Source organism: Magallana gigas, chromosome 6 (assembly GCF_963853765.1).
Source record: "Magallana gigas chromosome 6, xbMagGiga1.1, whole genome shotgun sequence".
NCBI lineage: Eukaryota > Metazoa > Mollusca > Bivalvia > Ostreida > Ostreidae > Magallana > Magallana gigas.
This window is the reverse complement of record NC_088858.1, coordinates 47,594,620-47,618,360: the sequence shown is the minus strand read 5'-3', so window position 1 is coordinate 47,618,360 and position 23,741 is coordinate 47,594,620. Positions and strand designations below refer to the sequence as shown.

At 34.5% G+C, this 23,741-nt stretch overlaps 3 protein-coding genes across 5 annotated transcripts; all 3 read left to right on the top strand.

Annotated features, from left to right (window-relative positions):
• The first annotated feature begins 184 nt into the window (after positions 1–184).
• LOC105349023 (Golgi resident protein GCP60) lies at positions 185–16,006 on the top strand. Of its 3 annotated transcripts, none has more exons than XM_066088488.1 (10): positions 185–368; positions 2,165–2,306; positions 3,024–3,047; positions 4,414–4,554; positions 4,756–4,869; positions 5,088–5,175; positions 10,282–10,576; positions 11,041–11,171; positions 13,586–13,754; positions 14,062–16,006. In XM_066088488.1, exons 1-10 carry the CDS (start codon positions 218–220, stop codon positions 14,271–14,273), a joined length of 1,467 nt encoding a protein of 488 aa, XP_065944560.1. In that variant the 5' UTR covers positions 185–217; the 3' UTR covers positions 14,274–16,006. The 3 variants fall into 3 exon arrangements, with proteins under 3 accessions (XP_065944560.1, XP_065944561.1, XP_011456972.3); XM_066088489.1 differs by lacking the exon at positions 11,041–11,171 and adding an exon at positions 11,687–11,808 and having other exon boundaries at positions 186–368; XM_011458670.4 differs by lacking the exon at positions 3,024–3,047 and having other exon boundaries at positions 186–368.
• A 2,272-nt stretch (positions 16,007–18,278) lies between these two features.
• On the top strand, positions 18,279–20,838 carry LOC105349022 (dynein light chain Tctex-type protein 2B). The gene has a single exon (XM_066087721.1). The coding sequence runs from the start codon at positions 19,221–19,223 to the stop codon at positions 19,905–19,907; it is 687 nt and encodes a 228-aa protein (XP_065943793.1). The 5' UTR covers positions 18,279–19,220; the 3' UTR covers positions 19,908–20,838.
• A 1,989-nt stretch (positions 20,839–22,827) lies between these two features.
• LOC105349052 (dynein light chain Tctex-type protein 2B) lies at positions 22,828–23,472 on the top strand. Its single transcript, XM_011458719.3, has one exon. The coding sequence runs from the start codon at positions 22,828–22,830 to the stop codon at positions 23,470–23,472; it is 645 nt and encodes a 214-aa protein (XP_011457021.3).
• The last annotated feature ends 269 nt before the right edge of the window (positions 23,473–23,741 follow it).

Sequence of the window (23,741 nt, the reverse complement as noted above, 5' to 3'; positions counted from 1 at the left end):
AAATATTTTGGAGTGAGTATCGAATTCCGGAAAATCTTCACTTGACGAAAGAGTGTTATAAAATATTTCATGTCAAATTGTATTGATATGTGTACTAAAAATATTTGGTTTTTTTTTTTAATGTAGAAGTTTCTTATCTTCACAAAATATAACTACAATGTTACAGAAATATTCAATGTACAACTTATTCAGTAAACCCGACGTGGCCAAATCCAAGATGGCAGACGCCGAACAATCTCTTGTAAATGGTGTCACAAATCTTAGTGTCAACGGCAATGAAAAGAGCAAAGAAAGTGGAGACGAATTTGCGAAAGGTTGGGGATTTCAACTCCCTGAACTATACAAACTAGCTGTTAGATTTTACAAAGGTAATTCATGTGATATCTCAAAATCAAATTACTTGTAAACAAATTGTGTACATTCCTTCTCGATCTCTGCCTCAAAAAGCAAAATGCATTCAAGTCGTCTACATGTACGTGAGTTAGAAAATGCAGTTGTTTGAAATTAAATCTGTTTTTTTGTTGAAGACAGAAATATAGTATAGTACTTAAGAACTTAGAAGTGGATGTAGGCTAAGCATTAATAATCATGTCCACTTCCCCAGGTTGGGACCAATCGCCCAAATGGGATATATCATATATTAGCCCATTTGGGATATAATAGCCCAAATGGGATATAAATTTAAAGTGCAAAAACTTGAAAAAAAATTTGATTTTGAAATTTTTGATATAAATCTGCATTAATGTGAATCAAATGCAACAAATTTTGGTTGACAAGTTTTCCTTTAAGCCTATACATGTAGTTTGTAAGATTGATCCCCAAGAACAGGTCCAGTACAATCACTAGATTTAGCTACGTAGCTTGATTTACCTACATAGCTTTATCTACCTACCTGAAGTAGGTTTATTTAGCTACCTTTATACAATTTCGCATTTTATGTCAAACAGACAAAAAGTCGCAAGGAACTGTCAATCTATATTTGTACTGTGTAGTTTTATAAAAGCAACCCAGAGCAAAAATAGTTAAAACATAGCTGCGTTTGAGCAGTTTTGAGAAACACATGCCTTTCTATTGTTTGATTAACTGTATGATACCTTGTGTGCGATGAGGCATGGATAAGTGTGATTACTTCATATTGTGCTGAATTATTACCAATCATCATGTTAATCATCATGTTAACCAGAACTGTTCTTCTTTGTTGTTCCATTTCGAAAATAACTGTTTGGTAACACATAAACAGTTATACATAGCCCCAAAACTTTTAAAACTTTGACTGCATTTGCCGAAAAGAGCAGCAGTTTTAAGAGTGATTTTTTTATGAATTGTTTTCAGATCAGTTAAAAGTTGAAAGTTACTGCTGCACTTTAGTACAAATGCCCATTTAAGACAAAAGTATGATTGAGTAGCTAAATAAATCTACTTCAGGTAGGTAAATAAAGCTATGTAGGTAAATCAAGCTACGTAGCTAAATCTAGTGATTGTACTGGACCTGAAGAAGTTCTGGATATACTGAGGGATCAATCTCCATAATAGTATCGTTACAGAAAAAGTTGTTTTACCAAAATTATTACATTTCATCTATTCTAATGCATATTTATCCATGCATTTAAAAAAGTTATTGCAATTTTAGCCACGATGGATATAATGGAATAAATATACAAGTTGAGATCAAATTAGAAGAAAAAAACCCAGATTGTACCGTTGCATCTGTGACTCGAACCCCTTTACCTATATGTAGTAGGTCTCCAAGGAGCCACTAGGCAAAAGCATAGCTGCAATAATGTAGCCCTCTCCAATTCTTTATATCTGATGTTTACCCCCCCCCCAAAAAAAAAATCAGGAGAGGGCTACATTATTGCAGCTAGGCAAAGCAGTTCGTAGAATAGCTGTTTGTAATATTAATGCTACAAAACTAAATTATATTTTTCAATATTATAACAGGCAGATTTATGGTCCAAAAATAAAAATTCCAGATAATTTAGAGTTAACGAACATTACTGAGGATTGGAGATTGATAAACAGTAAACTTTTTACTCAGTTAACTCATCAGAATTTACTCTAAGACTTGCAGAGTTCTCTACCTAGACGGAAATTTTCAAATTTTGAGTTCCCTGTAGTGACAAATTGTAAGTGCATGTAATTTAGATTTATTTGATTGTTGTAGAGAAAAATGGGAAAGCATTGAAACTGAAATACCAAGATAAACTTCGATTAGTGGCATACACAAAACAGGCTACATATGGAAAATACAGAAATGATGTGTCCCCTGAAGTGGGATTTCTGGATGTTGTGGGAAATGACAGAAGGTAAGGAAAAACAGAAAAATATGGTCACTTCAATCATGTACATTTGGCTAACATTGTATTCAGAAAAGAAATGCTATGCATAATTACCATTACACATTGCTGAAGTTTGAGGAAACCATTACTTACAATGTCTGAGACTACATGAGCTCTTGATTTGCTTGTCCATTAGAAACTAAAATTTTTGTTCTTAGTTAAAAAATTTCACATTTTTGAGGGATCTGAATAAATAAGTTGGTTTTCGAAATGTACATTAATATTATATATATCATATGATTAAAAAAGAGAGAAAGAAAATTGTTTTATTCCGGAATGAGATTAGTCCAAGCAAGTAAGAGTAAATTAAAGTTGATTGAAGTTGCTTACATGTAAGCATGAATTGATGTTTATAGTACAAAGGTACATTTTAAAGCCATCAATTTGCTATGATGGCTTGCCTATGTAGACTCTCTGTAGAAAGATAGATACTCTATATATGCTGTCGGGTAATATCTGGTAGTTGACCTTTGGTCTCTTGAATTTGGTTTTGATGTACTGTCAACATAACAAATGTACACCCTTTCTGGAGCAAGATCGTCATCACACAATATTATTGACTTGTAAAAAGATAAGATTTAAACTGTACACACCGTCTTGCACAAAGTTTCACAGATAATCTCACACAGTCTCACAAGGTCTCGCACACACTGACCTGGTTTTATTCATTTTCCTCTCCACCAGTCTCAGCACCGACCCCAGTGAGTGGTGAGTACTGGTGTTTGTTTACTGTGTAACCATGGTAACCATTTCCACTTCAAATCACTAAATTGTATATGGTTTGTTGCTTGTTCTTCTTTCAAAACAGTATAGACTAGAACCACCTTTTTTATTTGATTGCCTTGTCAAAATATTTTTGAGACACATGTACATGATTTTGTTTATCTCAAATGGTTGTGTGAGTTATTTTATTTAGGTAATGCTAATTACCATAGCACCCCTCTCTGCAGGACCCCTACAAAGTTAAATTGTCCATTTGTACACCCATACAATATCCCTTTAAAAAAAATATTTTTTATCTCCCTTTTTCCTTGGTCCAATCATGCTCACCCTTTACCCATAGGGGACTAATGGGTGAAGGCTGTGCAGTGACCTTGAACATTATTTCTTGGTTTTGGCAGATCTCTTGAATACCTGTAAAATTGTTTATTTCTTTACTTTGTTCAGTCTGTTAAAGGCAAAACTGACCTTAGTGTTAAAAGGTCGGAATTCAAAATTCAAGCAATTCTTTACATATCTCTGCCTATCATCCTAATATGCTGTTTCAATATTGAAATGGTCACCATCCTTTGGCTTTTTCTTACGATATAGCATTAAAAGAAAAAAATCTTAAAGCAGAATAATCAATACAGCAGCTATGTTATGTACTGTAAAGATAAAGTAAATGCTAGGTATAACCATATTGATTATCTCACTTCTTTTGACATCTGCAGTTTAAAAAAAAACCCCAGAATTACAACTGTTTGGTCCTAAAAGACATGTCCTGTTGCAGACATTGTTATGGCAATGTGCATATTCTAGTGTGTCTTCTGATTGCATACAAATATTTCTGGAGCCTCTTGGCATGATCAGCTGTTTATAAATATTGAGACATAATAATTTCCTCCATTAACCCCGCTGAGTTAGGCACTGTGAGGTCTAAGCATGCAGATCTTTTGATGTATGGCCTTCCATAAAAACAGACCTGTTTATCATCTTGACAATCTAGGACAGATCAGTTTGTTGTACAAGGAGATGTTGTACATTTGTTATGTTGTCAGTAAACACTGAATTTTTTGTGAACAACTTGTAAAATGATAAAAAGAAATCTACACAAACATTTCATCTCCGCAGTTCTTAAATTTATTTATAATTCATTCAGTTTATTTTCACAAATAAATGATAATATCATCAATATCATTCCCATTTTAAGCTTTTTGAAACAATCAATATTACTATGCAACATACAGATGTGTTATGGAAAACTACGAATCTGATTATATTTAACAATATTACATATTATTTTATAGAAAACTAATCTTCTCTGATCTAATGTATCATGTTTAATGATGATCCTCTGTGTTGTCTTTCCCAGGCAAGCCTGGCAGGCTCTTGGTGACATGTCTCAGACCACTGCGATGGCCGAGTTTGTGAAACAGTTAGACTCACTGTGTCCATTGTTCAGGCCATTCACTGAGGCCCACAATGCTGAAAAACAGGAACAGGAGAGGAAAAGGTACTCAAATAAGAGCATGTCTTCCGACTTCCAGAGTTTTGAAAAAATTAGACTTCAAAACAATGATGTATTCATTAAGTTGTCCATGTAGTGTTTATCTTGTTAATTTAAGCTTTATTTCAAGTTCAAAGAAAAGAAAATTTGTTTGAATAAGTTTGTAAATTCCTGATCATATTTTAATGACGTTTTTTGTGCATTTAGACATGAGGAAGAGGATCGTTTACGTAGAGAGGCGGAGGAGAAAGAGAGGCGGCGACTTGAGGAGGAGGCACAGCAACAGCTAGAGCTCCAGAAACAGAAACAGCTTGAGCAAGAGTGAGTTATAACTTAATTAAGTAATGATGTTACAGAAGCAATATCTGTAAAGATGCTCCGAACAAAACTATTATGTTGCAAAATTGCATATTCCATTCCAGAGGACTCCTTACAGCAGTCTCTATATCGCTGCTCCCAACACAACTGAAATTTACTAAGTAGTAAAATTCTAGAATTGAAAATTATATTTGAATTTTTATTGGAATTATTTTGTTTAGGATGCAGATTCGAGCTGCTCTCAACCAGCAGACAGCTGTCCAGTTTGCCCAGTACGCCCAGCAACAGTGTCCCAATAATAAGCAACAAGTAAGTCACACTAAGTTATCACAATTTATTATCATTGTTTACTGTTAATTAGATAGAAACACAATGCAAAAAAACAGAATTATATCATCAAGCACTTGTTATCTGGCTACAATATATCTTACAGTATTAGGACATTCAATAATTTGAACTATTGTTGTGAAGGAGATAACTCTTGCATGCCTGATGATTTATACTATAGACTTGTAGAAATAATATAGCAGTGATGTAGTTTTCAGCACAATCTTCATTTCTTCACACGCTCTGCATACCTTAAATTTTGATCTTTATTGAAAAAGAATATTGGCAAGATTTTTCAGAGGTGCAAATCTATAAGGGTTATAACAAATATAGTGTGTTTTACATTATAAGATGTGACAAGGAGGTGGAAAACATTGATTATTGCGTTATTCGTTTTAAGAAAGTTTTGTAATGTAAGTGATGCTGAATTTGGAGTAAGGTCTATAAATGAGCTTTTCTTTCAGTATGTTAATGTACTTTAATAACAATCATACCCTGAGCATTTGTGCTGCAGTTATAACAATTCATTCATGTGTATCATTTAATCAAACTTTGCACCTGGGCATTTTGCTATTTCAGGGTAGAATTTTCTCTTCTAATCACAGTAAATATTTCAATAATGAAAACTGAAAAATTTCAATAAACCTTAAAAATAATAAATGCTTGTGAATTTTACTATGCTGTAAATGTACAATTTCACATAAACAGTCCCAAGACAGGTACACTGTTGTTTTTTAACATCTTTTATGAAATTTTACTAATCCATGATGTTTTCACTATGATGCCATGTTTATACATGTATTACCAATAAATTTTGGATGGGCATGCATTAAAACTAGTAAGCAGTACTACTTAGTCTAAATAAATCAAAAGAATTATTTTTCTAACATCCTTTCTTTGCTATGATTTGTTGACATGTGTAGTGGAAAATAATAGCAATTACAATAACAATAATACTGACTACAACTAGATATTTTTGGTGTAAACTTTTCAATTGTAAACATCACAAAATCATGGCAAAGTTCCTACAACATGTAATCATAGGTGTACAAAATTACAGTAAACCAACTTTTATTCAGGGCTGAGAATTTTTTGCGAGGTTCCCGAGAGCCTCTTCATAATGAATATTCTTTGAAGCGACCTGATCCTCAAATGTCTCTAGTATATCTTTTTTTTTTTAGATTATCTTAAGCTTGATCGTGATAATTAGCCACTGTGAACCAATTTATCTCCGGTAAATGGTCAAATAAAGAATAAAAGTTGGTTTAGCGTATTCTTGTCTCTAAGAGATGTGTACTAAATATTCACATGCATACGAGGGTTGTCCCAAAATAGCGTAGACAGGACACTTAATTTATAATCTGTTCACTGCAATTTCATTAGACTTCTATGTTTTCTTCACTGACCCTTTGGAAAACAATACTGAAAAATTCAAATCTGTACTTTATTTATTTCTCGAGAAAATAAATAATTAGTAACAACAAGTTTTGTCAGGCAGCGCAATGTGCGACGTCCAAAATTTCCAGTTTTACGTTGTTGCTAAACCCTCTACATCGTTTACGATATCATTTACGTTTTATTTCCGAAAAAGTCTTGGAAAAAATATTATCTTTGAACAAGTAACCTGAGTGCACATTCAACATATATTTCTAGTTTTGTTTTTTGTTTTAAATATTTTCTTAGTACAAACGATCTGTCGGCTCCAAACTTGTCCTGTATTACTTGTTGTCTAAGGTCTGTCTTGCCGAAATGTGTCTTTGAGCATTTTGACGTCCATTGATATCGTTCGGGGTTTCTTTTAAACCACTAATTGTCATCATACTTGTTCAAATATTTTCAATGTTGTTTGACTACTTATTCAGAAAACGCATTTTCAATCGATCTTGTTAATTTCATTTACTTCCAAAGCCGCTTAGCATTTATTTCATGGTCTTTACAAAATTGTATCAGTTACTGCTGCGCCGCCTTAAACGCTGACACCGTCATTTTATTACGAGTTCACTTTTCAACATGTCACAAAACGCGCTATAAGATATTTAAAAGTTTTGTTATAGCCAAAACATTTTCTGAGTAAATAATAGAATTATTATCAAATATCAATGTATGTTTTATTTGAATTTTTTTAGTTCTTTTCCTCGCAATTTTCATTTCATTATGTTGATTTTAACTTTTTGTTTTTGACATTGCGCCGCATGTCGAATTTCTAACCTAACATGCTTTCATTTCACTAATTTAATCTCAAACAATATTTGATTTTAAAACATTATTTGAATGCAAATTTCTTGAACCCTTTGTGGCACAAATTTCATCTTCCTTTGTCTTCGATTAACTGAATAACGCCACTTGTCTACGCTATTTTGGGACAACCCTCGTAAACCATTTATTTTTCATAGTTCATAATATTTTGGAACTGCTAGCTTTAAGTAACTGTTTTAATTCAAAATAGATAAACAGAATTTACCAGAAGGGTTGTGTTGCAGTAAGTTTGTTTGAAATACTATCCTAAAATAACAGACCCAGTGGTTTTTGGTATGGGATTACCATCCTATACAGATCAATAATTGCTGCAATTGTAATGTTTGGAGGAAAATACTTGAATGATTTTCATTGTTTATTGCTATAATGCCTTTGATTTGAAGAGTTATCTAAAGATAATGACATAACACAGTGCAATCCCCACCTTTCTGAGCCATTTGTGTCTGTCCTTGGGTGAAAGAGCCATATGCGGACTCTGCTTATGAGTCATGCATTTTCGTGGTGGAATTCCTGATTCAGACTAAGTTTGAGAATCACATTGAGTGTGACCATGTTGTAAGGGAATATACATGTGTTGATTGATTATTGGTTACCTATATTGATTTCTATCTCACCTGGGCTATTGAATAGTATTTTGGTTTACATGATTGACAGCTGGCGGGAGGTGTCAACCATTTGGTGTGTGGTTCTCTATTTCATGAACCTTTACCAGTGTATGTAGTGGAGATACTTTACTAGAACTTTACTCAGTCAAAGGTTTGTTGCTGGAATTGTTAATGTTTGCAGTTTCATGAAAGTGAGACTTTCTCAGAAAAATCTGAATTTCCATTTATTTACCATAGTAAACATTTGATTTCCATTGAGATTCCACTAAGGAAACCAGTCTTGGTTAGGAATTATTTTGTCTGTGTAGCAGTTGGTTTGTTGTGCATTATACGCATATAAACATAAAGATGCTTCGTGATTATTTTCAGATACTTAAAAAAAAATTTTTTGGAGGGATGGGGGGATTTCTTTGTATTGTTGGATTAAAAAGCTGAAAGATGTGCTGTATAGAATCTTTTATATTCAAGTTATAAAAAAACCTCATATTATTAGAATAAACAGAGCATTAAATGTGATGCAAAGTACTCAGTTATTGACAAATTTACAACCTTGCTATTAGCAAGTCTCGGAGGAAAAAACCTGATGAATAAAACTTGATTACAGGCAGAGATGGCACCTCAAGCATCAGTAATCCCATTTACATTTATACGCCAGCATCTTGTCACGAAGGGCCTATATATCAGCCTCAGTCTGCACACACAGGGGCCCCATCCTAGCTGTTTTACTGTGATAGTTATATCATGCAAACTTCTTCTATTGATCCACCTGCATCAATAGTCGTCAATGAATTTTAATTAAGGCCTGCATTAGAATAGTATGATGTCAATAGCTGGGAGGTATATAGGTTTTTGCTAATTTTCTTTTATATTATCAATACTGCTCTGAGTCTCTTAAATTTTAATCTTTACTGGGGGAGGCTGAGTGGTTTAAGAGATCAGGTATTAAGTGGAGGGAAATATTGATTGGATGTCTGTATGTAGGGGAGGCTGGGTATTGATTTTCTTCCCCCCATTATATTTATTGATGGTTTCATCATTGATGTAATCTCTTCACGTTGAAGCAGCTTGTTTTTTGTCCTGTCTCTCTTGAATCAGTGGGACTGTGGAAAATGCTCTTGTAAGTACAATGTAGCTATTCTGTTGTATCTTCAGGATACTAGTTGTAGCATTTATATATGTTCTGGTTTGGGCTGAAAGCTGTTTGAAAATGCTCTTGTAAGTACAATGTAGCTATTCTGCTGTATCTTCAGGATACTAGTTGTAGCATTTATATATGTTCTGGTTTGGGCTGAAAGCTGTTTGAACTGTTGTATTATTGGATGGAACACCCGCACACAATAATTTAATTATGAGTAGAGAGGATATATGTGGGTTCTATCGCTCTGTGTGTTGTTTTCCTTAATCAATCACTGGATAGGGAAGTGTTACACTAACCAGCGTTAAACTGATATTTGACTGTTGATGAAAAACATAGTTATAACCTTATGGATGTTGAGGAAGGGAGATAATCTGGCCAGGTCAGTTTCTTATGCTTTATGTGATCATTATAACTATCAGCCATCTTCTAATCTGTATTCAATCTGCAGGTTACAAGTGCACATCTTAATTGTTATTCACTTATCAGCATGCTCCCATTTCCTCCTAAACTCCAGTCTTTCCTGTCCCTATATTGTCACTTACCCCCACAATATCAGAGTGTGTATGTTGACAAGGACTAGAGGATAAGTAGTTTTGCAATATGTACAGGCTCTTGATGCTAATGCTTGGCAAAGCTGGTGTTCTGTGAACATGAGTTCCCTAAATTTCTGAATAGGAGGTTTGTGATGAACAATGTTTTCAATATTAGGATATTTAGGTGCACAGTTTCTGTTGATGGAGTAATTTGTTCACAGTGACAGGTTGTATTATTAGCCATTTTTGAAACTTTTTTATCATTCTATAATAAGTAATTTTATATTGTATGAGAAGCCTTTCTGCTGGTACCAGTACTCCTGTGAACAAATAATATCTGTAATGGAAGGATAACCATTTCAGACATGGCACTTGTTGAACTTTAGCAGTTTATAGCCAGATTAGCCACTACACTAACAGAACAGGGAATTTTGAGCTATTTTGTTATTTATGTTAGCACATGTATGTCTAGAAGTCCTTTACAGCAGATGCTTTATATGTTACTTGATCCACATATGAGACTATACTGATTTTTTTTTTTAATTTGTACACTTAGCAAGAAGAGTTGATTCGACAGCTGCAAGAGCAACATTATCAGCAGTACATGCAACAGGTATACCAGCAACAGCTAATGCACCAGCAACAGCAGTATCAACAGATGCAGCAACAGGCCGGCAACACAGCACCAGCCCCTCCCTCACAGCCTGCCCCTCCCAGTCAACAAATGGAGTCACCCCCCACCCAGCAGCCAGCTAGTCAACCCACAGAAGTTGCCTCAACCCCACCACAGGCCAATTCAGTCACCCCCAATGGAACAGAAGGGACCACAGAGAAGAGGCAAGAAGGAGAAGGTACACAAAGTGATTAATTTACAGGATATTTCCCCCCTGTGCCAAACGTATGGTATTAGTAAGCTCTTCGGCTCTGAAAGTATTAATGATCCTGTATTTCTTTTATGTCCTTATTTTTCTCATGAAAAGTCAGTGATAAGACGAGGAAGGTAATGATATACCTCTGGATCTATCTGCATTATACATGTATATATAAATCATACTTTTGTTATGCAGGAAAAAACAAGCATACCATGACAATAATTTTGATTGAAAATTTATTGATCGTGATGATAAAAATACATTGTCATACTGGTTATGGTTGTTAATTTACATATCTATATTGATTTTTATTTTTTTTTGTTGGAAACTCTGCATTATGGTATAATGAATTGACAACTTAATCTTACGGTCACATGAATTCTTCAATGTTGGAGAACTGGTGTTTTTACATGCTTTGTGAGTGATGAAGTGACACATTTCAGGCCAGGTTGCACCTCCGGCACTGTTAATGCCGGCCTCAGTCTGGACCCGCAAGGACATCCAATCTTTCAAAGACAGCGTAAAACACTGTCAAGAAAATGTTATTAAGATTGGTTCCCTGGCAACGGCCACCGTGAGTTCCCTCTATAACTTTGATTGGTGTCTCACTTGCATGGGTCTTTTGAACTTACAAGTCTTCAGAGCAAGCTACAAGCAAAGTCTGTCATAGCTAAAAAGGCTCCTGTATCTTGAAAAAACTTTTTTTTCATGTTTTTAAGGTAAATGTTATTACCGGTAATTATAGAGTGAACCAACTTTGATTTTAACAGTAATGGGTATCTTCTTTCAGATGTGGAATGGGTGGTTTAGGTATAATTTTCCATGTCAGATATTATTAGGTTTCATCAGTGACTTATCAATTTTATCTATTACAACAACAATTACAAGTCACTTTCCTTGCTAAGTGGGGCATTTTCAAAAATATTCACAATCATTAAGTTTATAATAATCTGAAGACTTGTAGGTTTTACAAAAATGCAAAGCATGATGCAGGGCACCTGGAACCTTCCATCAGGCTTTGTCGGCACTAGGTAGAAAACCTGTAGCTTTTTGTGTTTTAGTATGCTACTTTTTTCAATGATTTTGTAGATGATATGCCTCCCCTTGCTGCAGCCTCAATGTGGACTCGTAAAGACATAAAAGAATTTAAAGAATCCCTTCAAAAAGATAAAGATTCATGTATAAAGATAGGGTCTGGAGAGACTGTCACTGTAAGTAGCCCAACCAAGGCAAACAACCTGCATTTAGCCAAACCCTGGCAAGCAACTAACCTGCAATTAGCTTCACCCTTTGTAGATTATATTGGCTGCTATGCATAAGTAATCGTCAAAATGCTTGAACTTTTGATTGCAGAGAGTAGAATACAGATGACTTGATAGTTAACTTTATTGTAACCTCTCTGCTATATAGGATATTTTTATCCATCAATTGGCATATACATGTATTCATTATTTCTACTAAAATTATTGCTAAAAGTTTCATAAGTACATGATTGTATGAAGGAAAGAAATCATTTTCAGATTTAAAAATAAATCTGTTACTGTCTTTGTAAAGACTTAAGGTCAATGTTGTCCAATTTTGTTTTTCTTCTGTTGTGTTTTTGTGAGAATGTTGAATGTTGTGACTTAAATTTATTTTCATTTTTATCTCTCCTTAAGCACATGACTTACCCAAGCTGCAATAATGTAGTCTCCGAATTTTACATCAAATAATAAAAAATTCAAGAGGGCTACATTTTTGCAGCAAGTCTTACCCAAGTTGCAATTGATTGAAAGAGTTGCTTTATGTTTTATTTAACTAATGCAAAATGAAAAAAGAAAGAAAGCTGTATTATATTTCCTTATAAATTCAAATTGATTTAGGAAACAAATAACAAAGATCTGTTTTATTTCCCCTTCCCCTTTTGACAATGTCATTTGATAAAAACAACAAAGAATATTGCTCACAATTTCTACCTCATGGTAAATTGAAAGAACATTGTGTTCTCATGGCTTATAATGCTTGCTTAATTTGTATCAGCAACATTTATAAATTAACAACCAGGTGTTTTGAAAGCAATTGCTTCCCATGTATTTACAGAAAGAATGGAATGCAATGCAATATGAGTATTGTAATTCATAAGTGATTTGAGTTCAGCTGAGTAACTCTGTGACCTTAGCTATTGCTTTTTGTCATTGTCATCTGTTATGCATTAACAATTGACCATTTTTAGCACGGTCTCTGAAACTTGTAGGACACACATGACAAAATTGGTTCGAAACATTTGTAAGGGTAGGGACCTATAAGTTTTGATTTCATGACTGCCATTCCTAAATTTTATTAATTTTCATAGGCATTAATGTAAATGTTATGCGACATAGCTTTGGTTCAAATTTTTTTGGGGGAGGGGGGGGGGGGGGGGGTACCAGTTGTTACCCCTTATATTAAAGTTCATAAAATCTCTCTCACAGAATACTGTCAGACTTTTTTTTCAGGCAAAATGTGACTGAAAATGAAAGAAAAGTTTTATAATTAACAATTCTGGAAAGGGTTTGCATTAAAACTGTGTAACTATTTTCTTTCAACTGTTTATCTGAATTTGACATTTGGGCAACACTTATGCTTTATATCTAATGCATACTACATAATATATCTCTTGCTATTGTAACACAATTGATGCTACACTTAAAAGGGAATAAAAAAAGAAAGAAATTGGGCTATAATAATATATCATTATGTATTCAGTGAACATGTACATGTGTTATAATTGTGCTGTTTTCAGTTGCTGTTACTTAAATGGAACATACAACTAGATGAAAGAAATGTTAAATTCTTTTACATCTTGCACAAAGAAGTGATAACAAGTGCAAACTTATAATATCAGTAATGTAATGTCAGTCATGTATCAATGACCTATAATGTTGGTTCTATGTAAATGATATGTGACATCAGTCTTACATCTGTGATCTATAATGTCAGTCTTATATAGATGTTCTGTGATGTGTGTAGGTGAGGGTACCCACCCACGAGGACGGGACCTGTCTGTTCTGGGAGTTTGCCACAGATTACTATGATATCGGCTTCGGTGTGTACTTTGAGTGGACGATCGCTCCAAGTACGACAGTGAGCGTGACTGTCAGTGAGTCCAGCGATGAGGAAGAGTTCGACGAGGAGCAAGGTCTGGTCTTATTGCTAGTTACTGACCAATAACGTGGCTTTAAACAAATAATTATTCATGTTATACTTGATTTTTTATGTTGGCCTATCAATACTTAAAGTTTTCACTTTTAGGTCAAAGAGATGTGATTTCTTTTTTATCGTACCTTATGTTAGGTGTTGAATTTGTTATGGGATTCAGAAATGTCTCAATAATTGTTATTTTAGATAAGTTCCAATGAGTGATTCATCCAATTTATATGACAGATGTTTATCTGAATAGAATTATTACTGTGCTTAGTTCACATGCTTGCTTTATTTGTTCACAGACCCAAAGAATGACGTTGAACAAGGTACCAAGAAAGAGGACCGTCCCCCGACAGACGAGATTATTCCCGTGTACCGTCGAGACTGCCATGAAGAGGTGTACTGTGGAAGCCACGCCTACCCAGGACAAGGCGTGTATCTGTTGAAATTTGACAATTCCTATTCCTTGTGGCGGTCAAAGACACTATATTACAGAGTGTACTATAGCCGATAAGTTCTTTTAATTCATAATGGATACAGTGTACGGGAAAAAAAATCTGTTGTTTATTTTGGTTTGTTGCCAAATGTGATATATCATGCTTTATGATAGCTAGACTTCATAGTGAATGACAGTATCATTCAGATTACTGTTGATGGGGGAAATACATTTTGAATTTTAGACAAGTGGACTATGGACAGTGGTTGTTATATGGCTTGATAATAGCTACGCTGTGGGTCATCTCTAGCTTCATCTAGAAATCTCTTGAAAGCCATTTTCATAATCTTGTTGAGTTTAACTCAAGAATTGTTTTTATTTTTCTTGCCTAAATTTTTGTCGTAGATTCCAATGAATGAGAAAAAAAATAAATGCATCATTAATTTTACCTTCATTTACTTTTAGAGAGGCATGTACATTGTAATATAATGGCAAAAACAATAACAAACACACATTTAGAAAGCAGTCAAAATACATGTACAATCAAAATAACTCACTTAATAATGCTAGTCAATAATTACTAGAGTTTCTCAAATAGTTGATATTTAGACTTAAGGAAATGAGAGTCATCAATAGTACATGTACATGTATTAACCAGGGGTAGATTTTTTTAAAAGTCAATTTTCTTTTCAAACAATAGGTTTTACCAGAATTGTAATTGCAGCGTAATTCTATTGAAGTTTTTATATTGAATACATGTTATGTGAAGAGTGTAGAGTTCAGTTGAAAAAGATGGATGCTAAAGATAGAACTGCAATTCTTTAATTTGTTCTGTCATCAGTACAATGTATAATGAATTTGCCTCTTGTGATTTGTTTAACATTCTTTATTTATATGTAGTATGAGTTTGTTTTTATATTATTTAATCGTGACGAAATGTATGTTTAGGAGTATTAAAGATAATAACATATACACAAATGTATGTGAAATGTGTAAAAGTATTTATGAAATGTAAAACTAAGACATATCTTATATGTATTAATGAAACAAGTTTTGAAGTAGGTGGGTTTCATATGAATTTATATTGCATTATTTCTCTTTCAATCTGTTTTTGAATTCTTCATTTAGTTTGATGGAGAAAACAAACTAAACGTAAACCAAATACTTAAACTATCCAGATGTGTGGGTTTTTTGTTGTTTTTTTCATGATGGTACATTTTTTATTATTTTTACTGTAAATGCATTTTTATTTAGAATTGTATATCAAGATTTTGTTGTTATCAAGTGTTTTCTGACAGCTGATATAATACTTTCACCATCAAAGACCTGTCAACTGTACACACAAGTATATATGTTTTGGCTGCTATAGTGATTGTGTATTCTCAGTGTTTCTGCATGGAATTATTGAGGCATTTTTACTGTAAGCAAATTTATACATTACATTTACAATATGACAAGAAAGCCGAAATCAGTTATGCTTAATAGCAGGGTTACTGCCCTTGGGCTTTTCGATTTCATTTACTCAGCACATTACTGAACACTGCATTTTGTGGGACATGAGTTTTCCATGTCACATTTTAAGGCAGTGCTGATCATTAGGATGACGGCTGCCTGTTTTGTGTAATCCTGCCCCGCCCCCTATTTCTCAGACTGCCCAGTATTTTGTACTTTGGTCAGCAATGTCGTTACATTGTTGTCAGACTGTAAATCCATGTTATATATTGTAAATTGTAGTTAATATATTAATGAAATGTTGGTCATTGAACATTAATGAAAAAAAATATGAAAATAAATGTTTTCAGACTTAAAAACTTCAAGTATTATTTTTGTTTTAGAAACAGGTGAATTTGCTAAACACTGAATTTATTGGTATTTAAATAGTTTCTTTCCCGGAGCTTAATATATTTTATACCTTGAGGAATACTTATTTTTAATTAATTATATCACTTGTAGTTATCTATAACTCACCCATATTTGGCTATTGATTTAAGAAATATTTTATCCAATATTTAAATTTTCCGTGAAGGACAGTATTGTACTACATTGGATTCTGAATAATCTCCCCAGATATGGATCAGGGGTGCCTTTTACAAAGAAAGTTACGTCTTTTGCCAAAATTGATTGACTTCAATTATTCATCAAGCTACCAAATATTTCACATTAATATTATTGAATCGTACCAACAGCGATAAAAATCGTAGTGAATGTATCCGTAAATGTTTTTGCGTGCCATAGTAATTGAAGATTCATTCAATGAAACTGAAAAAAAAAAATCATGAATTTGTCGAAAGTTCTTTTGTAAAACGAAGCGGCACCACTTGTATCGATTACCGTGTCTGACCGAGATTAAGCTTTAGTTTAATTTTTATATCCATGACATTCAATTTCTTTTTCGTGGAATCCAGGAACCTATTAACATAACTGCCGTCATTGTTGTATCCTTACGTTCTCTGCTATCTATGTTTCTCTCTTAGAAATCCTATTACTTACAAAAGAGGAAACACGATTTAACCAGTTTACTGCATTAAATTAATGCACGTATGACTTAAACTTCTTATTCAAATACCTTTAACTCTTTAAACTAAGGACACCTGAAGTTATATATTTTTCTCTTAATGAAAATATACCCCCTTACCTGAGAGTGTAAACGCTTATGATATTTTACTTTGTTATGTTTTAAACTTTGAGGTTGACCATTAATGAATGTGAATGAGCGAAATGAGCCGCAGTGGTTAGATTTCTTTAGTAGCTGTACATGAATACATGCATTTTTCCCGTGTATGAAAGTAATGGCTCTTCCTTTACTAGTACACTAATCGAAAAAGATAATTAACCTACTAATCTTAACTTTCTATTAATGAAGTAACATAGATCCAATATCAACAGTTAATGCTCTCTTCATTTGTACACTTCCGTGAGTTATGAATTTAGTCTTTAATGCTCTCGCTACCTTCATATTTGCGTGAACCTCACGCAAAGAAGGTTCTTTTTTTGTTTAATTATTCAGTCACATATGATTTCAAAGTTCTTGTACAAACACTTTATTCCTCTCTTAGATTGTGATTGAATCTTTAAAATTATTATAGAATAATAACGGAAAATGAAATTTTAATAAAAATTTCGATTTGGACAACCTGAAGAGTTCAGGTATTTTTCACTAAGGAACTTGGACACTTGCATAGTATTAATTGTTGACTCCAAAGAGTGGGCATTCAGTTTACGTCATACAAGGCCTTTTTTGTCTCCAACGGCAGCAGTAATGCAAGCATCTTGAAGGGATTTGCAACAGTACATATTTTTTCTCTAAAATTGACTAGGCAAACAACAATCCTATTTATTTTCATTAGCGCTAGGATGTAAATTAAAGTGTCTTCCATACGTATAAACACGCATAAGCATTCCATTTCTATTGCCATCAAACGTGTCCGCTCATATTACGTTTGTAATGCCAAGTATCAAATGCACACATTTAGCCTCATGCAGCGAGAGAATGCGAGCAGTCTATAATGGGATGTTTAAATTTTCATATCAAAATCTCTCAAAATTAAAAACCGAGTTAAGAGCATTTAACCCGAATGACAATATCGATTTTTAAAATGATTTCGGAGTACAGTTGATGTTGAAACAGTAGCATTTTAATTATCACGGAGTTCGGCTATTGTGAAAGCGCGATATTGCAATTAAAGGCTCACTTTTGAAGATGAAAGTATCCTATGACTTAGAATTATGTGGGAATGAAAGAACAGCGATTGTTCCTTTCTCACGGCTTGTTGAAGTACAGACACTTTTTACCAGGTGAAAATCAAAGCAAGGGTATTTAAATGAATTTGATTTGCGATCTCGAAATTTAAATGAAATTGACTGATATTGTGGACGATTTTTTTCTGCTCTCCCCAAGCTTTGTCAACAAAGATGTGACATTTGGTTTCCCATTTCTAATATCAAAGGATGATTGTTGAGACCAAGGTTCTGATTCTAACTTTAGCGGAATTTCCACGGAATAGTACATTTTTATTATTCTATTAAGTTCAATCTCATAATAAGAACGGAATGTTAAATGGATGGGGGTTTTTGGAATTAAAAAAAACCGTTTATAGATATCATCATTCCTGGTACCACTGATGGTTTCCTGACAAAAGGATGAGTCTTTGCGCTCTTTATTCAATATTCACAGCGCTCATTTATATCCATGGTAATATTGAAATTTTAGAACCCATCAATATTTGACACTTGGAAATCGTGATTGAAAAAATCGAGCACGGTGTCCGATTTCTCCCAGAGAGAGGATGTCGTCTACATCACCTGTTTTAAAATAATGAGATATCGATCAAATACCTAACTCAAGGTAGTACTCCTGAAACTTGGAAATAGAATGTGAACAGAAGACGTAACGTTTCCGGAATGTGTGGCGACACGGTGTACGACTAATGAGTTGTGATAGAAATTCACGGTCCGTGCTCGATTTCACATCAAGTATTAAAGGTCTCTGATTGGAGGTCGGGGTAATTTTCATTTTTATCTTGAATATACTTGTTGATTGGATCTTGTTTCTCATTGTATCGATTAAAGGCAGGGAAAATCGCCGTAAAAGTGTGGGTAGTATATATACCGCCTTTTAATAGAAACTTGCCTGCCTCCAGACTTCATTCCCCCACGGGTAACGCTACTCCGACAGGAAACCAGGCATTTTATCGCTAGGACAAATCTATTAGTCACTTTTGTAATAACAGTATTGACTTAAAACGAAAATCTGTGCGTCTCATTACATCCGGGAGATTTTTCTTCATGGAGTATTCTAAACACTAGGACCAATATTTACATTCTAATTGTAACCCGGTGAAAATTTGTTTAAGAGGGGCCATTGGTGTGGTTTAGTCTTAACCTGAAGATCGTTTATGATTTCAGTTTCAGGCACGATTATTACTAAATCAATCTATCTTCGCTGATAAAAGGATTCAACGTAAACAAGCGACTGACAAGACGCTCTCGACGAAGCCTTTTACAGGAGGGGTCATAATTCAAAAAATGGATGGAAAGTTGAGTGCGGACTTGTTGAAAGTTCACAATGCTAATATTCAAAATGAGAACACAAAAGGAAAGAGCACTATTGCATCTTCTGCCAGCAACATGAGTGGACCAACGACGACCAAACTAAGTATGAAAGACAGAGTTATGGGGGTCGGGGGAGGGGGGAGTCAAGACCGATCGGACAAACACTCCGAGAGTAGCAGCAAGATTTCCGGTGTTCCTGGAAACAGATTTGCAAGGATCCGGACAAAGTTAAGGTTACACACCCTACTTGGAGGTGCTTTATCCAAAAGGTCGGGTTCGGAAAAAGGAGGACCTACGCGTGTGTTGGAAAATACATACAAATTAGGCCCTGAAGATGGGACGAAATTCAACCAGCAGAAAGCAGAACAGATAATTCATAACGTCTTAAATATGTACTTGAAAGACAGAGTTTACGACGAGAAAAAGTTTCCGCAGTTGTGTAAAACCTTGTCGGACTTAATCAAGGAACGTGTCAAATTGTCCGGACTCCGGCGTTACAAGGTGGTAGCCTATGTGATGGTGTTCGAGAACAAGACCCAGGGAGTGCATTACACCAGTCGGAGTCTGTGGGAGACCAACCTGGACAACTTCGCTACCGTCACGTACAATGGAAGCGACTTCATTGCTATAGGAACAATTTTTGCTACTTACTATGAATGAAACTTCAAAGTGATTCGTTAATGTGACGACTCTTCGATCGAATGAATATTGTTATTGAGGAAAGCGCTTTTCTTCAATGGATTGGAATATTTTTTATGTGCTGCCTCCATTGCAAAGGTTAAAAGGATCGGTCCGTGTTGGGATTACACGTATCTATTTCATGTTTATTGATGTTTTTAGAGAGGTATAAACAACATTGTGCACTCTTATTCCACCCTAAAACCAAGCCCTTTGAAAGTGACATGTATATTATGTTCTCCGTCCCGAATGTAATTGCTGTTGAGATAATTTAAACCCTTGTCTGAGTTCGTTCCGACGGAAAATTGCACATAAATCATGGCGACAAGTTATCGAGTTTAATTTTTCTTGTGTATAGGAGTGATTGTAAAATCCTAATTTGTTTAAAAACGACTTAGCTTTGAATTTTTACTGCCTTGTCTGGATTGATCCCTTTAAACGTATATCTCTACATTGTTTATAAGTCTCCTTAGCAACGGCCCTTGGGAGAAAAGTAATGCGCCTTGCTCATCAAATTGTTTACTTAGAACTAAAATGTATACCTTTGTCCCTTTAAAATTCCTCAATGCCGAGCACACGTCCAGTTTGTTGATGTTTCAAATCATAGGTCGTTTTATTTTTTATTTCAAAAATATTTTTGTTATTTGCAAATCAATATTTGTACATGTTTTTGTTGATGTGTCCATTCAGTGGTTGTTTTATAAATCTGAACATGGCATTTAAAGCCTTTCTTCTGGGCTGAAGGACCGATGTCGATCAAAATGGCCTAATAATTAAATAAGTGCTATTCTTACAACTGTGATATCAATTCTCATATATTTGTTTTTATTTCTGATGAATTTTTAGAAGTTGTTAATGTATGTTTACCAATTTTTCATGTCCGTTTCGAAGTAAAATTTGTAATTAAGTGGTCTTCTGAATTATTTTGAATTCACTGTACTAGAAATGATATTCTCATATATTTATTTTTATTTCTGATGAATTTTTAGAAGTTGTTAATGTATGTTTACCAATTTTTCATGTCCGTTTCGAAGTAAAATTTGTAATTAAGCGGTCTTCTGAATTATTTTTAATTCACTGCACTAGAAATGATATTTTCTGAATATGATATTTCTTTCTAAAAGTGTATGCGTTCAAGAACGAATATTCTTCTGGAGTAAATGTAGATCAATTTTTGTATGACAGAAGGGATTAAACAAATTAAACAAATGAACATGAATAAAACAACTCCTCAACAATTTCAAGTAAAGTTGGGGGAGTATGGAGTAAAACGCAGGCCTTCTATTGGCTGTTTTGTCACAAAGATTTACACTATTGTCCTTTCTGCTGACGCAGATTTTATAAGTACCGTAAAACGTCAGAAAGGACACTAGCGTAGCCACTGGTAACAATAGATGGTGTACAGTGCCCGTTAATACGTGATATAACGAATACCAAACATGGTGTTTAGTATTTGGTCGACATTTATTTTTCACCTATATATTCGGTTGATTTGAATATTTTTAAGACAGCATTTCAATTTAAATTTCGTTTTGATTTTATGGTTTTTCTAAAGCAAAGAAATTTCATTTATGTTTTTCTCATCTCATAAAATATGTTTACAAACAAAATCTTGATTTTGAATAATAAGTTTTCTAAAATCTTCTTTCTTGATCATTAGAGGACCAAACCAGTGATATTATTAGTATTTGTTGTAAAGAAGTTTATCGGCAATTGAAGAAAATATTTATTCATGCACTGTAAATACATAATAGTAAGTCTGTATGTGCAACTCTCAACATTATTATAAATGGCATATATATGTATTCTGTATTTGGTCAATTATCCGCTCTGGATAACTGTCATATTTAAAATTCTGAGTTTAGTGGTTGGGTGTAAATACAACGATTTGACAAAATATTGTTAATCCAGTAGATTCAAAATCTAGAATATGACATAAATATGTGTGATCTCGCCTGACTCATCTTAGACAAAATTCAGTGAAACTCTATTTATTTCTGAGCTCAGCGGGTAAGCAGTTACAACTTCTGTTTAAAAACAGGACTTTATTTTGGAATCCGCCCCAGAAGCAACAGAAGGGTCAGCGATGACGCCATACTATTTACAAAACTTCATCTTTTGTCGATTAAACCCTTGCCTACAGCACCAAATGGATCTACTTTTTTATTCTGCATATGAAATGAAATTGCATATAAATGCATGCATTGCACATGTATATGTATATAACTTTACATTCGCCGATAATTTAACTTGGGCCTGCTCAGTCAGTAAAATTTGTAAATCCCTCAACTCGGTTCTCAACTCAAATCCCTCGCAGAAAAGTGCATAAATTTGAGGTCATAACTCAGACTTGGGGCAGAGTATTGAACTGAGGAAAGTTGGTGACGGCGGGGCTAGTTCTTTGAGAATATTCTAACAGGTTATCACTATTAATATGATTTTGTCGGGTGGCGCCTTTGGTGTGGAGAAGAGCTCTCGAGCAGTGCGATGCGTTACTTGTTTAGATGCTATTAGCGCACGTTCTGAAAATGGCAATATTTACTACCAGATAAGGAAAACAAACGGAGATCGCAGTGAACGTTTAAATTATAAGCGATGTCCATTAGAATCCGTGCAAACATTTACACAGGTATTGACTTTGCACTTCCTTCAATTATTCTGTAGATTTAAAGAGTTAATATAACAGTTCATTGTTTCCCGGGCGTAAACAGCGAAACCTCATTGGTTTCACGTAAAGAATTGTAATCAATACTTTTGTTTTCCATTTACAAACAAAGGGCTAAGATTTCTAAATCAGACAGAGCGCATTCTAGCTGCCAGTTGGTAATGACATGGTCATCAACAATCGCATAACAACGCTTGCCACCCTACAGAGTTAAGTTTTAATGGAGTTAGTTTTGATATGACGACTAGGAGCGATCACCTGGCCGGCCGCCGGAACAGCGTTACCTTTGCCATCAAAGATGAATCTTTCCGAGACCGTACTCCCAGTGTGGGTAGAAAGGACAATCAACAAAGTCGGAACTCCAGTCTAGGGAAAGGAAGAGCGGATGGCGGGTATTCGGACAGCAGTGGTTCGATTTCTATTCCAAAAAAGTTCCACAAGCTCAAAGCGCCATCACGACATCAGCCCGTAGAGACGACGAAAATCCAAAGTGGAGGATCACGGCCCCAGCATCAAAACGTAAACTACGAGAACACGTATAAGCTATCGCCAGATAGGGGAAAGTTTTTCGATTCTGTCAAAATCTCGCAAATCATAGAGAGTAGTTTGAATGAAAATCTCAAGGATTTACCTTACGATCACGACAAGTGCCCTGGACTCTGTACCTATCTCGCGGAAGTGATCAAAGATGATATCAAGGCATCTGGAGTGCAAAGATATAAACTGGTGACGAATGTCATACTTTTCGAGGACAAGAGACAGGGATTTCATTGGGGTAGTCGGTGCCTGTGGAACCCAAACTTTGACAATTTTGCCACCGCTTCTTACACTGGCCAAGGGTATAGAGCCGTGGGGGCTTGTTTTGCTTCATACTATGAATAGATATATAGATGGAATATGCTAGATAAATGCCAAAGAAATGAATTTCCTCGAGATCTCGTTTTATATACTCATCCTAAAAACGAAATGGTATATTAATGGGGAGTGATTTTACGAAACGGTTTTAAAACGTCCCTAACTTATAGATTTTTCTCATATGCATGAACTTCCGGTCCAGCGCTATCTATATTTACAAAATATGTAAACTCAGTATATTTGCATCTCATATATACATCTGTACTTTTTTCGTTAAATCTTACTTTTAGTTATTT

Coding starts and splice junctions, on each gene's coding strand:
- LOC105349023 (XM_066088488.1), top strand. CDS start 218: ATGGCAGACGCCGAACAATCTCTTGTAAATGGTGTCACAAATCTTAGT. Junction 3,048..4,413: donor AGCACCGACCCCAGTGAGTG/GTGAGTACTGGT, acceptor TGTCTTTCCCAG/GCAAGCCTGGCAGGCTCTTG. Junction 11,172..13,585: donor GTTCCCTGGCAACGGCCACC/GTGAGTTCCCTC, acceptor TGATGTGTGTAG/GTGAGGGTACCCACCCACGA.
- LOC105349022 (XM_066087721.1), top strand. CDS start 19,221: ATGGATGGAAAGTTGAGTGCGGACTTGTTGAAAGTTCACAATGCTAAT.
- LOC105349052 (XM_011458719.3), top strand. CDS start 22,828: ATGACGACTAGGAGCGATCACCTGGCCGGCCGCCGGAACAGCGTTACC.